Raw genomic sequence first — 16,655 nt, forward strand, 5'->3', positions numbered from 1 at the left:
TACCTAATTCCTGCTCAATTCATTTCTTGGAGTTTTTTTTTTTTTTGGCCACCTTACGGCATGTGGGAAATTAGTTCCCTGACTAGGGATTGAACCAGGGCCCCCTGCATTGGAAGCACAGAATCTTAACCACTGGACCACCAGAGAAGTCCCTTGAGTTTGTTTTTAATCAAAGCTGAGACCTAACAGTAACATTGAGGTGCTGAGTTTTTCCTCCCCACTCTGATGAGGTGCTGAGTTCCAACCTGTCTTTACGCTGGAAGTACTGACAGAAAGAGCGAGAGCCTGCTCACTCCTCAGGGATGTGGAAGCATTCCTGCAGTAGGGTTGAGAACTGGGTGGAGATGAGAAGTCTGTCACGGCAAGGGGAAATGTGAGTCCTTGTGAAGGTAGTGAGAATGATCTTACATATTGCAGTTTGCTGAGACCAGCCCTGTGTTCTCAGAGAGCAGGCAAGCAGACTGAGGACAGGAGCTGGGCACAGTGCCAGTGCCAACCACTGAGGGCTGTCTAGTGTGGCTGTAGCCTGGTCTGAGAGTGGGGGGAGAAGGCCACAGGCGAGTATGTAGAGACTCACTCTGTCTAGAGATGTAGCCCAGTCTGAAGCACTGTCTCAGCATCCTCAGCTCCATCTCATCTCAGGACCTACCTGTATCCTGTGACACTGGAGAAGCAGGACCTGGTACCCCCAGGCTACTGGAAGGCCCTGAGTTGCAGGCTGGGGACAGAGTGACCAACTTCAACAACAGGCATGGATCTTAAAAGGAAAAACTTTGTAAATTAAAGATGCAAGAGTAAATTGCCCTGAATGTATTTAATCTACTGGCCTTCAAGTTTCAACGTGTTCCATCTGGTATGGATGTTAAGACACAGTCAGTGTATCTCAGGGTTAAAGTGTGAAGAATTCACCAAGTTTCCATCAACTCATCCTGTTTTGATAATGCCCCTCTCCCAGCTCAAGATCTGCTGGAAGTCATTTATATCTTCATGAAATTTCAAATCCAAGGGAAACTGAGGCCCAGAGAGGGCAGTGGCTTTGTAAGGCCACACAGTCACTGGAAGCAGATAGGAATGAGGGTGATCTAAGGCATGTGCTAACTCTTCAGGTCCTGTTTCTACATTTTCTTTAAAAAGAATTGTCATTAGAACCATTCAGTTGGGTCTGCTGTGATTTCCTTTAGGGTCTGTACTGGCTGTATGGTCGACCTCCACTGACACTATGACACGTGAGTGCTCATGAAGACTAAATTCTCCACCACACAGCTTCTTTTTCCTAACTGGTGAGGGAGGAAGTAAAGCAGAAAAGAAAAGATGAGTTGATAGGAAAGGTTAAAAAAGAACGGCAAGTTGGAACAAATAGAGGTGACAAATGGAAATAGAGATGGGCGGATACCATGACCAGAGGGGGAAGGAAGCAGACATAAGTGCTTCAAAGTAGATTTCCAATTGATAAAAATCACCACCAAAGCAAGTGGCATTTCTTTTACTGTTTTTTCCTTTATTTAAATTATAAATATAACACATCCTCATTCTGAAAAAAGATTCAGAAAATTAATAAGTAAAAAGAGGAAAACCAAGGTGGCTTACAGTCTCATTCCCCTGTTGACATTCTGGCCAGTGTTCTTCTGACGTTTCCTGTGCTATGCTCGCACGTGCCTCATTGAACAGTCTGGTCATTTCATGTATTACTTTTCCTTGTGAATCTAGAATGAGCATCGTTTCCAATTCATGAACCCAGTTCTACCAGGCTCCTTACACCACGAGGCCTGCCCCATTCTGTGGCCACACCTGGCGTCACACTGTGGACGGCGTCCAGGCCAGGGGACCATGCTGTGTGCCACTGCTGAATGCCACCTTGCTGGCCTCACCGCTCGATGCCACCAGGAAAATGATGTCTGCCCTTTTCTCTTTTAGACAGATCTCACAGGAAGATAAAAATTGGGAGACCAATATCCAGGAGCTACAAAGAAAGGTATTGTGGTTTCTTTTCTCAGGGATTCCTTGAAGAACAGAGTAGATTCCTTTTCCTTACTTCATGTGAAGTTGCAACTGAAAGTCATCTTTCTTTTATTCCTGTAGTTGTACACAAGACATAAGTTATTTCCAGGAATTAATGGGAAAGATAATTTTCCAGACACGGTAGGCTTATTTTGTCCAGGAATTTAAAAGGTAAACTTACTGTGTTCCTTTAAAATAGGGCAGCACTTTCTGTGGTTGGCCGGCTCTCAGCTCCCCCTGACCCTGAAAGGCAAGTCTGTGGTTCCCATTGTGTGGGTGAGGAGATGGAGGCCAAGACAAAGGAGGCGTGCTGCTTGAGATGGAACACCCTTTGGGGCAGAGATGGGGTGTATGTCTTCTGTTGTACGGCTCTGACGTTGGGAGGCAAAGCTCATTTTGGGCTCTTTTGCTCACTTTCCCACCTAGGTGGAATTTCTCAGCCCCCCTGAGGACACATAATGCCCCTCTCCCAGCTCAAGATCTGCTGGAAGTCATTTATATCTTCATGAAATTTCAAATCCAGGTAGTTTCTTTCCTAGGGAGAGGTTGAATACCCACTCTCTAATTATGATAGGAACATTTTGTCCTTCGCTAAAGGAAATTTAGACATTGGGACCTGGTAGATAACATGTTCTTTGAGTCTGTCCTCCCAGCATCTGTCGCACTCAGATGGTCAGGGTTAGGGAAGACGGGTGTGGCTATGACATTTCTCTGGCTTCAGGCTTAAACGGACCCTGCCCACCTTATCTACTAGTTCTGGCTGCAAGTTAGGGGTGAGACTGTGTACCTCTCTGTATACCTAGTGGACAAGGACTGGGGAGCTGGGCACTACCCCTGCATTGTTTCTCAGACTTCTCACTTTGATGACCTCAGATAACCAAAGGATAAAATTTGACAGGCACCCCAAAATAACAGAGTACAAACTTTGATCGTCTTATACCAGCCGAGCGACACTGGAATATTCTTTGACCTCCCTGCTCCCTCCATTTCCAATCCTGGAGTCGACCATGGTAATACCCAGTTTCTGTGGTTAACCTGGCCCAGGGAGATACCATGCCCCTTTCTTCCTGATTCTCCATCACAGACTCATCTAGCAAAATTGGCTTCCTTGGTGGGGGAAGGGGAAGATGAGTGGGGGCTGGCCAAGCCTTGGAAGTGGGTGGGGAAGGAAAACAGGAGGTCCCAAAGCAGCCCCCATGGCGTGTGAGCAGGGGGCCAGGGGCTGCTGCCAGAGTCATTGTGACACAGAGGGATATGCTTGTGGTTTTTATGACAGCAGCTTTAACTGTGTGACCAGAGAAATCAAGAGAGAATACCTATCTCTAACTCTATCTATACCTACACCCACACTCATGTCTGTGTCTATGTCCATGTCCATGTCTATACCCCTGTCCATACCCTTATCTATATCTACATCCATCTCTACATCTATATCTTTATCTACACCCATATCTTACCCATAGCTCTGTCTATATCTACCCATACCTACACCTGGATCTGTATTTATATAGCTTTATCTATATTTACATCTAGACGTGGATATCCTAGGCATAGACTAACAGACAGAGGTGCTAGTGGGACCACACTGAGGAAAGGACATAGTGCAGTTGTTGGTTCACACCGTGGAGTGTGATTCACACAGGGGCCTAGTTAGATGTGTGTGCTTCTTGGGACCTAACTCCCTGCCCCAGTCCCACACAGCACAGCACCCTTTGGGGACCTTGCCCTATCTTGCCCTGTGGCTCAGGCCCACTGGAAGGAGGTCTGCAACTCCAAGGTTAAGGAAGGTGCTGCAGAGTACCTCCCCTCACCCCCTGAATGCCTGGGGCAGGATCCCATATGTGTCATCTGGTGACTAGGGGACTGCTAAGTGCATTCAGCAGAAGTCCTGTTATTGCAAGAACATTTTAACCTCAGTACCACATGAGAAGAGATTTGCATAATAGAGGGAAAGTTAAACTAAAAGGCTATTAACACACAGTACCCGTGGAAATGCATGTGTCTTGAAGGGCCAGGCCCCTGGAGGTTAATGTGTAGGCTTCACAATGGCTTTATTTTATCTGATGCTGGCAGTGGGGCTGGGAACAGCTTAGCATCTCTGTCGTATTGAAAATGCATTTAGTCCGGTGTCATTTAAAAGGATTGTACTGGGCTACCCTGGTGGCGCAGTGGTTGAGAGTCTGCCTGCCGATGCAGGGGACGCGGGTTCTTGCTCCAGTCCGGGAAGATCCCACATGCTGCAGAGCAGCTGGGCCCGTGAGCCATGGCTGCTGAACCTGCACATCTGGAGCCTGTGCTCCACAACAGGAGAGGCCACAGCAGCGAGGGGCCCGTGTACCACAAAAAAAAAAAAAAAAGAAAAGAAAGGATTGTACTATATTTTTTATGTTTATTTTTCATAGATTTTGATTTCAAGATATTGAATGATCTAATCTTAAATCTGTACAGTTTTCCTTGTAACACATGATCTTATCTTTCAAGTTGAAGTTGCTATATTTTTCATCATAAGGAGAAATTTGTAGTGATTCAAATCACGTAGGATTGTGGACACATTGCAGAAATCAGATTACACTGAGTAAATGAGTTGTGTTTTCCTCTCTCACAGCACAGGATATCAGACAGGATTCTGCTCGCCAAATGCCTGACAGTGTTGGGATTTGTTATCGTCATGTTCTTTCTCAATTCGCTTGTCCCTGGTGTTCATCTTGATATTGGTGAGTCTAATTTTTGGGGTAGCTTTTGTTGATGGGCTTTTCAAGTGACATCACAGTCTGGAAGGGAATGTTTCAAAGCTTGTTCCCAGATGCTGGTGAGGGCTGAGAGGGATAGTTTTCTGGAGGAGAGGGAGAGGAGGACAGAGAGGGCGAGAGAGAGATACATCTCAGTGCCATGGGTCCTCAGCCCCTCCAGGTTTAACATTAGAAAGGATAGAGAAAAGGGTGGATAGCATCATCTCTATCATACTTAATAATCAGATCTTCAAACTGTTACCTGAGAAACACCTCTAGAAGAGATAAGAGGTCATATCATCAAGGCCACAGTCCTGCAGTTTGTGCAACCCGACCTGACGATTAGATGAGAGACATTAGTGAAGGGGCCAGAGAATTACAAGAAGTCTATGCTGGTCCTTCTCCTTACCCAATGGTGCATCCATTTTCCCTATGCAACAGAACTCCATTCTCCCACCTGCTCACATAGATTTCTCTTCTCTTGCTTTCACAGTCTGATGGCTCTCACTTTGTACTTTCCCAAGGTCTAGGTTGCGTGGCCCATCCCCACCTGACACATGGCCATCTTGTAGAATGAGTTCACCAGATATCGTGTTTACTCTGGCATTCTTCTACTCTCCATCAACATTTTCATGTTACTTAGATCTTTCTAGTTGATTTAATAGTTATCTCTATTGGTGTCATTATTTAAAACAAAATAAAACCACTTCCAAAACCCACCTCACATGAAAGTATAGATATAAAGTTAAATTTGAGGAAGTGTCAAGGAGCATTTTCTTTAAACAAAATCTTTACCTATGGTTTTCCTTCAAAAGTGAGCTCTGCTAATATGTTTTTATAAAAATTTGACTTACTGCAGCATTTGAAGAATATAACTTCTATAGAAAGCAAAGCTTCTTAACTGTGTAAAATAGACGGATAACATGGGCAGGCTTAGTTATTCAAACCACAGCATTGCTCCTTTAGTTCTTGGCTACCACTAGGAATCTTTATATCTCTAAAGATTAAACAAGTACAACAAAATTGGTATTTTGTGGGCAGGTGGGTTCCATTAGGTAATTCTTTTGGGTGTTCACAGATTATTTTGTTGTGGTCCGAGCGCGGGTAGGAAAAGAATTTCCAGACACAAGGCAGAATGTAAGGGAGATAGGGTTTATTAAAGAGAAGGGTCACTGCAAGAACAGTGGACTGACTTCCTGGTAGTCAGGGAAAGTCGACAATGAGCATGGGTTGCTTGTCTGTTTTTATAGCCAGGGAACCTGTAAGTCATCTGCTGACTGGGCAGAGTACGTATACTTTCAGTGTGTTGAGCGAGAGAAAAACAGGGGAAAGTCTTTCCTTATATGGGATGGGAAAGGGACAGGGCATGGTGCTTGGGAGGGCTCTGGGTCATTGCAATGGTCGCATTGTGACAGAGTGATGGGAGTCCTGTAACTCTTTGTTCTGGCAATATTTGCCCTTTGAGTTTACCTTGTTCTTTGTCCTTGGAGCACACCACATTTCCCCCTCTCTTTATTTAAAGGGCCAATTCTTTGGCCCTATTGGATCCCTGCTCATGTCTACCTACCTGCCTAGCTCCTTCTCAGGTGTTTGGGAACCCTTTTTGTAAGGAGAATGGCCGACAATCTCTCTGGCTGCTTCCTGCTGGTTGGGGGCATCGTAGGGGCCCTGGGTTCCTGATGCCTGCTCTGTCAGGGTGTGTTCACGGAGGGAGACGAGAGTCCAGGGAATGATAAGAAGGCTTGTTCCAATGTAGTTCATGTGCCAGCTGGCTGGTACTCTTGTTGTAGCACCATCTGGAAGTGAATCTTTTGAACCTGTTGGGAGATGAACTTAGATCATGTGTTAATAATGCAGGGGCCAAACAACAAAAGAAAGGCTATCAGGATTAATGGTCCCAACAAGGGCAATAGCCACGTCCATATCTGGATCCCCACAGAGGAGAGGAGGCTAGAAAGCCAGCTGGGGCCCTGTCCTGCCCTCTCTTTTAAATCTTCTATTAATTTGATGTTTTTCTTTAGAATCTGAAGGTTTTCTTCAATCTGGCTGGAGGTATTAAGCAGCATATCTAATTTAGTAGGGCACAGACACTCCCTGCCTCAGCTGTTATAACATTAAGGACCCTCCTATTTTGTAAAACCACCTCGGCCAGAGAGCCTAGGGATGACTGCTGTTCCTCAATGGCTGCTACTGTAGCCTTCCAAGATTCCTGGTCCATGATGGTGAGACTGAGAACACTCCTCTGTAAGGGGGGTATGCCTGCAAACCAAAAGGGCCCTCGAAAGACACTATGTATTATGTTGAGCCTATCAAGCATTGGTTTATTGTAAGCATGTCCAGTCAGTGGTTTATTTTTGTCTCTCCCAGACAGGTCTTAAGACCTCCTCAAGGAAGGACCCAAGGTTGGGAATGCCTCCTGAGGAAGCTAAATCCTTTGTAATGGTCGCCTCTGGGGCCACAGCACTAATTGTGCGGGAGCCCCCTTCAAAGTGTGGGAAGATCCAGATAGACCCCGTTACCACATAGAAATGAAAATCCAGTGCCCCTCAAAGATACCCCTGTTGTGGGTCCCCAGAGCCAGGCCCTGACCTTTTGGGAGTTTTCCTCTGGAAATAGACTGGGGTCCCATGGCCTAGGATTAGATTGGGAAGGCCAAACTCTGAGGAAGTAATCATCTATACATAAAGGGGAGAATCCAGGCTCTGACTTATTATGAGTGTGACGGGGGGAATTGGCATAACAAATTTCTGAATATTAGCTGAATTGTATTATATTTTGGAGGAGAATCTTACCAGGAGGTTAAACTAGGTGTCCAGTGGTCACACCGATCCCCATGTATTTAGTTCCGAGGGCCGAGCTGTTTATGGGGATATGGTCTTCATTAATATATTTCTTAGTCTCATTTTTCCTTGAATTTTCCCAACACAAAGTGAAATTAGCTTCACGTACATCATATTTATTTTCCTCTGACCAGGGATTCCACTCCAGGCTAGTCTGATTAAAATTGAGGGTATAGTTACAAAGAGTCATTTAGCCAGCACAAAATTAGTCCCGTCCATCCAGGTTTTGGAAACAGAGCTGTGCCTCATCTGCCCAAACTTGGGCTAATGCCCATATCCTGTTTTTCTCTTCATGAGTACAAGTGGTCAGGACTACATGAATGTCTTGCCAGGTCAGGTCAGAGGCTATAGTGAGGGCCTGAAATTCCTTAATAAAAGTGGTGGGATCCAGACTGAAGGAACCTAACTTGTTTTGAATTTGGGAAATGTCAGACGTGGGAAAGGGAACATGGACTCCAATAGTGCCCATGTCTCCATTTACTACTTCCCTTAAGGGAAGCAGATTAGAATCTGTTTCCTGGTGTTGGGCAGTCCTCGATCTTATGTGGAGAGGGGAGGGGGGCTTTCACCCTGATAAGGGAGTGGCTGTTGGGCAGCTGTGGGTTGAGGTGGGGTGGGTGCTGAAGCAAAGGGGGTTGATGGGGTGGAGGACAGGAAAGGTCGAGTAGAGGATCGTCTAGGAGATCTGATGGAGAGGGAGACAGAGGGGGTCAGGGGGATAAGGCAGCAACAGAAAGACACATGCGGCATGAGTCCCTCAGATTGGGATTCTAAGTAAGGGCTATAAAGGTCTGGACATAAGGAACCTCTGAGTCCTTTCTTTGTTTCTGGCAAAAGAGATCAAGTTGGAGGATCGTGTTATAATTTAGTATGCCATTAAGAGGCCATTTTCCTTGGTCCCCCAGTTTATACTGGGGCCAAGCTGTGTTACAAAACAAAATGAGCCTCTTCTTTTTGTGATTTTCAGGGTCAAATATTTTTCCAGTTCCTGAGGTTACAGCCGAGGGGTGAGTCTAAGGGAGGCCCCCAAGACGTAGCAGAACCCATTCTTAGCCTATATGCCGTAGAATGGGGGTACTGAGAGTCACCAGCTGACAGAAAGCCATCCTCATTGTCGCAGTGATCTCTCCATGTGATTAATGCACAAAATAGGCCGACAGTCCCAACAGTTGTGTCTGACCGTGAGAGGTGACCCCTGAGCATGTGACTAAGGTACAAACCATGTGACTGAGGCACAAACAGTGCGACTAAGGCACCGTGCAACTCGGGCAAAGAAAGAAAGAGAGAGAGATTCCCAGGACCCACCGGGTGACTCACCATTTGGCGATTCCCTGAAACGTGAAAAGGCACTCCTGGGATGTCTCAGATGCAGCCTGAGCTCCTGTAAGTCAATCCGGATGGAGAAAAAGGTGAAAGTAACATAGAAGACAGGCTGAGGAATCCACCTCGTAGTCCTGCTAGGAAGGCGGCAGCCAAGGGGAGGGGGCTCAGTGTTCTGCTTGAACCAATTTGTGCCTCACAGTGCATGGAAGTTGTCTTGCTGGGGGTAGACACTCTAACAACCTGATCTGTTCTATGACTCCCTTACCCTTTCACGGGAGTCTTCAAGTGGCAGGCGCCCTAATGGCTTTTAAATGCCTGACCCATGCCCGCACAATATCAATTGGCCTAGTCCTCAGAAGGAAGACAGAGGCACCCTCACCCGTTCTGGGCGGCAGTTATTGGGTTGAAGTGAGCCGTGGAGCCTTCGGAACACACCAGGGTGTGGCCCTGGCCAGAGTCCCTGTTGCTTCCACGGCAACTTGCCTGTTCACAAAGGATCCCAAGAAATGAGGAGAGGAGGTGGGGGAGGAAAGGAGGTGGGGGAGGAGATCCCCCCAAGAGATATCCCCATATGGACCACCAAAATGTCGTGGTCTGAGCGTGGGTTGGAAAAGAATTTCCATACACAAAGCAGAATGTAAGGAAGTTAGGGTTTATTAAAGAGAAGGGTCACTGCAAGAACAGTGGACTGACTTCCCAGTAGTCAGGGAAAGTCGACAATGAGCATGGGTTGCTTGTCTGTTTTTTTTCTTTTTTTTTTTTAACATCTTTATTGGGGTATAATTGCTTTACAATGATGTGTTAGTTTCTGCCTTATAACAAAGTGAATCAGTTATACATATACATATGTTCCCATATCTCTTCCCTCTTGCGTCTCCCTCCCTCCCACCCTCCCTATCCCACCCCTCCGGGTGGTCACAAAGCACCGAGCCGATATCCCTGTGCCATGCGGCTGCTTCCCACTAGCTATCTACCTTACTACGTTTGTTAGTGTGTATATGCCCATGACTCTCTCTCGCCCTGTCACAGCTCACCCTTCCCCCTCCCCATAACCTCAAGTCCGTTCTCTAGGAGGTCTGTGTCTTTATTCCTGCTTTACCCCTAGGTTCTTCATGACATTTTTTTCCTTAAATTCCATATATATGTGTTAGCATACGGTATTTGTCTTCTTCTTTCTGACTTATTTCACTCTGTATGACAGACTCTAGGTCTATCCACCTCATTACAAATAGCTCAATTTCATTTCTTTTTATGGCTGAGTAATATTCCATTTGTATATATGTGCCAGCCAGGGAACCTGTAAGTCATATTCTGACTGGGCAGAGCATGTATACTTTCAGTGTGCTGAGCGAGAGAAAAACAGGGGAAAGTCTTTCCTTATATGGAATGGGAAAGGGACAGGGCATGGTGCTTGGGAGGGCTCTGGGTCATTGCAATGGTCGCATTGTGACAGAGTGATGGGAGTCCTGTAACTCTTTGTTCTGGCAATATAGGCCCTTTGAGTTACCTTGTTCTCTGTCCTTGGAGCACACCACATATTCTGTTTGTTTTCTTTATTTTTTCTCCATGTTGGCAAAGGTTATTAAGCTTGAAGGAAAGTTACTGTCTCAGCTACAGGAGCTTTCAAATCTGTAATATTTCACTGGCAGCTACTTTATGAGAAACAGGTCATAAAATTGTATTTAAACTTCACCATCATACTTACAATTGTTCTGCTTACAACTTTTTAAAATTGAAGTATATTTGGATTACAATGTTGTGTTACTTACTGCTATACAGTAAAGTGACTCAGTTATACATATATATACATTCTTTTTCATATTCTTTTCCATTGAGGTTTATTGAATATAGTTCCCTGTGCTATACAGTAGGACCTTGTTGTTTTGTTTCTAACTTTATTTGAGATTCTACTTTAAAAGAACACGTCACACATTTTAAAGACTGAAGAAATATATTGGAGTTTGCATGCAATTTTGCTAGCATTTGGCAGTGGTATTTGTAGAAATGATAATACTTTTAAAAGTTAAAGTCACATCTTTTCCCATATCTATGGACTTAAAAAATCTTGATTACCATGAAATGTTTTATTTTAGCCTGAGAAGTCTATACTTTTTAAGAAGATGTCACATCTTTTTTTTGTGTGTTGTTGCATCTGGGATTGAAAGGCTTATTTTGTTTCTGCTTTCAAATCTCGTGTTTTCAGTTAGGATTGTGTACAAATGATTTTATCTGGGGATCCTAGAACACGTAATCTGTATATTTGCATATTCACTGTGATGGGAAAGAGTTAGGTTGACTAAGAGAAAGGCTTGATTAGCATATATGTTAAATGGAATACAGTTTCCTTAGAGTTACAATAACTCTCTTAATGGGAACAGGGGCAAATTTTATACAAGATCTTCCCAGGGCTTCAGCAGATAGAGATATGACCATTCGTCTTTGGTGAAGTGCTGTTTTGAATATGACATACTGGGTAAGTTGAGCATAATACAATGTAATGCCATATAACATGAGGTGATGTCACATTACACAACATGCATCATGTAACATGTGACATCATATAACACAATGTGATGCCACATGACAAGGTGGTATCATATAAGGTGCACCATGTAACACATGTAACATCACATAATACAATGTGGTGTCATATAACACCATGTCATGTCATGTAACAAAACATGACATCATATAATACATTCCTTTATTTAAACATCATAACCTAATCACAGCAATGATTATCATTCTTTTTTCTTCTTACTTTATTTTTTAAATTATCATAGAGCAAAACTGATTTTTCTTTTCAAATTCAAAATTCTATGAACTTTAACAAAGATGTATATTTATGTAACTGCCACTATAATCAGAATACAGAATAGTTCCATCACCCCTCCCAAAATTTCTTTGTGTTATTCTTTTGTATCACCCTCTGCCTTAATCCTGGTGACTCCTGATATGTTCTCCATCACTATAGTTTTGTCTTTTGGAGAATGTCATATACATGGAATCAGACAACCTTTGGAACTGACTTCTCTCACTCAGATTCATCCAAGTTGTTGCAGGTATCAATAGTTCATTCTTTTTGTTGCTGAGTATTCTTCCATGGTATGGATATACCACATTTTGTTTATCCATTGGCCCATTGAAGGACATTTGGGTTGTTTCCAATTTTTGATGATTGTGAGTAGAGCTACTCCAAACATTTGTGTACATGGTTTTGTGTGAACTTAGGTTTTTATTTCTCTTGGGTAATTACCAAAGAGTGGGACTGCTGGATCATATTGTGAGTGTGTGTTTAGCTTTAAAAGAAGCTGCTGCACCACTTTTCAGAGTGACTGTAGCACTTTGCACTTCCACAATAGTATATGGGAGCTCCAGCAGCTCTACATCCTCACCAGCATTTGGCATGATTAGACTATGCCTTAAATCTAGAACTCACGCTTTATAATCATTTGTTTACCTCTCTGTCCCCTGGTATCCCCCTCCCCAGCTAGATTCAAGGGCATGGTCCATGTCTTCTAGGCTTTTCTCTACTCAGTGCCTTGTGTTAATGCCTGACACATTAGTAGATACAATATATAGGTATATGGAATGCATGAACAAACTTCTTATTGATTCTTATAGATTCCAACTTATTTCATGATTGTGAGAATATCATGTGTGGCTGACTCAGCCTGTGTTCTCTAGAGAGCAAAGCCTTGTGTGAGTGTTCTTCATTGGAGAGTATGATCCCAGGAAAGAGAAGTAAGGGACAGAGAAGTAGGGTGGTGAAGGGAGTGAGTCAAAACAAGGCTGAATCACTATCTGGCTACATTATGGGCCACTGGTCACTCCATACAGTAGGATTGTCTGAGAAGAAACATGAGATGTGTCTCAGGACTGTCCATGGGGTTGCAGGGAGAAAGAGGGAACATTTATCCATTGGTCCAAGTTCTTTCCCATGGAATGCCAGCTTGCAGGTGCATCCAGCTAATAAATGCATGAAGGCCACGCAACAGAGGAGCCCCAGCTGGGAAGCAGCTGTGGGTGCATGGGCTCAAAGACAAATTTGGTCAGGGTGCACCTGTATGAGGACATGTTTACACAGAGCTGGCCACTGCCATAAACTTCTGGTGAGTGACTGGAGAACCCTGAAGGACCCAAGTGCAATAGGTGGCACAACAGTGAAGAAAGAAAAGTGACTAAGGGCCATGGTCACAATTCATATGCATCTGGCAAAGAGATAGTTCCCCGATGTGCAGGGATCTTTATCTAAAATGTACACTGGAATTAACTCCATATTGCTCAAGCTGTTACGTACAGACAGGTCCATAGTCTCCACATGAAATTCTTGGTGCCAGATATGTTTCAAAATTCAGATATTTTTGTTTATATTTTATGAAGACAATTAAGTGCACACACAATTTTATATGATGGAACAACCCCGAGAGGTTCAGGTCCAGCACCCTGTCCTCCGAACATTAGTAATTCTACAGTGAAACCTGAATATTTTCTACAAGGTGGGACAAATTATGACCACAGATAGCCTCATTTCAGTTCAAATCAGGTTTTGTTGAATTTTGACATAAAAAATTTGCTTTTCCAAACTTTAGGATTTTAGAATCGTGGATAACTGATTATGAAAACTATAGGAATCAGCAAGCTGGATTCAAAATGTTATCTTTGTCTTTAAAATTTAAAACCTTGATTAACAATTTTCTAGGTCTCCTTCTTTGATAATTAGCTCAGAACGTCCCCCTAGGTTCTCTTACAATGAGTTTGATTAGATTTCAGTTCTGGAGATATTTCTGTAATTATTTCCTTGATATGGTTTCAAGGAAACTGGTGTTGTCGGTGTCCTTTGGTGTCCTTTGTTGAGAAATTTTATTGTCTTTGTTAAAGTATTTTTAGCTACCAGTAAAACAATCTACTTGATATCAAGCAAAATAGGGGATTATTAGAATGATACTGGACTAACCCGCAGACTCCAAGGGACAGTGGGCTCTGTGAGAGAGGGGTTGGAGTGGAGCGGGGAGAGCAGACTTAGGAAGTAGAAAGGCATCCAGACAGAGGGCATACTGCTGTCCCCCAGACACATTTTGTTCTCTTCTAATTGCCTCGTGCTTCTCCATGGACCATTTTCTTGTCTTTTTTCTGCTCATGGCAGAATAGAGATGGTCTCATTAGTTTCCCAATTTATAGGATCTCAATTTCAGCCACACAAAGAGAAATGACTATTTTGAATCCCAAATTCCTTGGAGAAGAGTTTGATTGACCCAGGTTGGGTTAATTTCCTTTCCTAATCCAGAAATTATGACCAGGATAACAGGGCCACATGGAAAACATGACCAATCAATTTAAAAGGAGAATATAACTAAAATATTAAAAATACCTATAAATTAAGTGAAAGATACAAAATGGACAGGAATCCTGAATAGACTCTTCACAAAAGAAGATATTAAAATGACTGAAATTGGGCTTCCCTGGTGGCGCAGTGGTTGAGAATCTGCCTGCCGATGCAGGGGACACGGGTTCGTGCCCCGGTCCAGGAAGATCCCACGTGCCGTGGAGCGGCTGGGCCCGTGAGCCATGGCCGCTGAGCCTGCGCGTCCGGAGCCTGTGCTCCGCAACGGGAGAGGCCACAGCAGTGAGAGGCCCGCGTACCGCAAAAAATAAATAAATAAATAAATAAAGGCTGAAATTACCAATAAGCATATGAAAAGGTGCTTAACCTTATAAGTCACCAGTAAAATGTGAATCTGAACCACAACAAGATACTGCTATATCCACACCTAAATGGCTAAAATTAAAGGCTGACAACACCAAATATTAGAGAATATAGAGCAACAGGAAGTGTCATACACTGCTGATAAGATTGTAAATTTGTACAGACTTTTGAAAATGATTTGGTAGTATTACCAAAGTTTAGGACAATGCATATCTATAGCCCAGAAAGTTTGTTCTTAGTTATATTCCCAACAGAAATGTGTATGTCTGCACACCAAAAGACATGTCTTATAATGCTCATAACAGCATTATTTATAGTAACCCCCATCTGGAAGCCATTCCATATCTATCAACTCTAGAACTGATAAATTGTGTGATAATCATACAGTGGAATACTATACAGAAATAAAAATAAATGTATTCCTTAAACTGTAACGATGTGACTGAATCTCACAAACATGTTGAGCAAAAGAGAAGTCTGATTGAAACTCATATAATACATAGTATATGATTCCAGGCATGAAGACTCAGAAACGGGCAAATCTACTTTATGGTGTTAGGAGTCAGTGGTTGAAGGGAGAGTGTAAGGAATGGAAGGAGATCTAATTCAGCTTTTGTTGATAATGTCCTGTTTCTTGCCCTTGGAGGAGGTTGCATGGTTGAGTTTCCTTTGTAACTGAGCTATATGGTTTATTTAAAATCAATGCACTTTTCTGTGTATATGCCATAGTTCAATTAAAATGTTTATTAAATGATTTAATGAATATATTTACTGTATCATTCAGGCTTCCGCAAGAAAACAGATGACATACTCAAACTTGGTAATTTGAATGAATTTACTATTGGGCAAGATGGAGGAATCCACAAGGGGTAGAGTGGTATCCCAGAGCCAGTGTGTGTGTGTGTGTGTGTGTGTGTGTGTGTGAGAGAGAGAGAGAGAGAGAGAGAGAGTTCTTTCTAAGAACTAGAAGGATGTAATGACAAGGCCACCTTGACAAGAGCTGTGTGACCTTCAGTGAAAGGACCCTGTAGGGAGGGGTCCAAAATAATGAATGCTGTGAGCCCTTGTACCCAGACTCCATCTCCTGCTGGGCCTCCCCTTGCAGAGCACAGCTGGAATCCTGGGTATGAGAACCTCTTGATGTGGTCCACACAGGCAGAGAGTGGGAGGGGGTGGAGGAGAATGGAGAGGGATGGGCAACTCAGCAGGTTCCTGTCCACCTACATTCTCCCATCAGTATTGGTGGAAAGCTTTAGTTGCAGCAAAATGTTTAGAAATAGTATCACTTATTTTTTAATTATCTTTTTTCAACCTCAATTATTTAAAAACTACTGACTTGATGTAATCATGGTGTTTCCTAAGTCTGATTGGAAGAGCACAGAGCTTCCAGGTGTTGAAACGGAGCTATAAGCTTCCCTCTGAGCTTTGATGTCAAAGCTGCTGCTGGGTGTTTGCAGCCACATCCCTGGATCGAGTAGAGTTAGGGAAGATCGGAGGCCAGATTGCCCTGGTTCAAAGCAAAACTACAGTACTCAGTTGCTTGATGCTTGTGGACACCTGTAGCATGTCTCAGTGCTCCCTGTAAGGAGGTTGTGAGGACTGAATCACCTCATACAGGCAGAGGTCTCAGAAACAGCACCTGGTGCCAGATTGAGTGTGATGTGAATGGACAGTTTATGCTGATTGCTAAACAACTCAGGAAAATACAGGATGATGAAAAATGGCCTTGCTTTTGCTGGATTTAAAATGAAACTAGAAAGAATAGGACTTTTCTCATGAGAGGACACCTTGCAGACAATATAGTAATTGCACAGGTAATGCGATGCTCCCTCCTTTTGGTCCCAGGCAGTTGCCCTATGTGTGGTTAGTAGAACTTAACCCCTTGGTGACTCTGCTCATTGGTACCTTCAAATCTAACTCATCCCATGCTGCCTGTCCTACTTGCCCACCCAACTGCGGACTGGGAGCTCCCCAAGAGCAGGCTTAAGCTTGTACCCTGGAATCTCAATGCTTGGGTGAATGACAGGTTCAGTGGTAGATTTAAAACTACCCCCTGGA

At 43.6% G+C, this 16,655-nt stretch overlaps 1 protein-coding gene across 1 annotated transcript in view; it reads left to right on the forward strand.

The window, feature by feature from the left end:
* Positions 1-16,655, forward strand: part of OCA2 (OCA2 melanosomal transmembrane protein) — a gene marked incomplete at both ends in the record, with an annotated part of 232,040 nt that overhangs the window by 126,738 nt on the left and 88,647 nt on the right. Inside the window, 2 exons of the mRNA XM_079924777.1 lie at positions 1,915-1,972; positions 4,604-4,712. Coding sequence (XP_079780903.1) covers positions 1,915-1,972; positions 4,604-4,712 — 167 coding nt within the window. The remainder of the gene's footprint in view (positions 1-1,914; positions 1,973-4,603; positions 4,713-16,655) is intronic.

The sequence above is a fragment of the Stenella coeruleoalba genome (genome assembly GCF_951394435.1).
Source record: "Stenella coeruleoalba genome assembly, chromosome: 6".
Classification (NCBI taxonomy): Eukaryota; Metazoa; Chordata; class Mammalia; order Artiodactyla; family Delphinidae; genus Stenella; species Stenella coeruleoalba.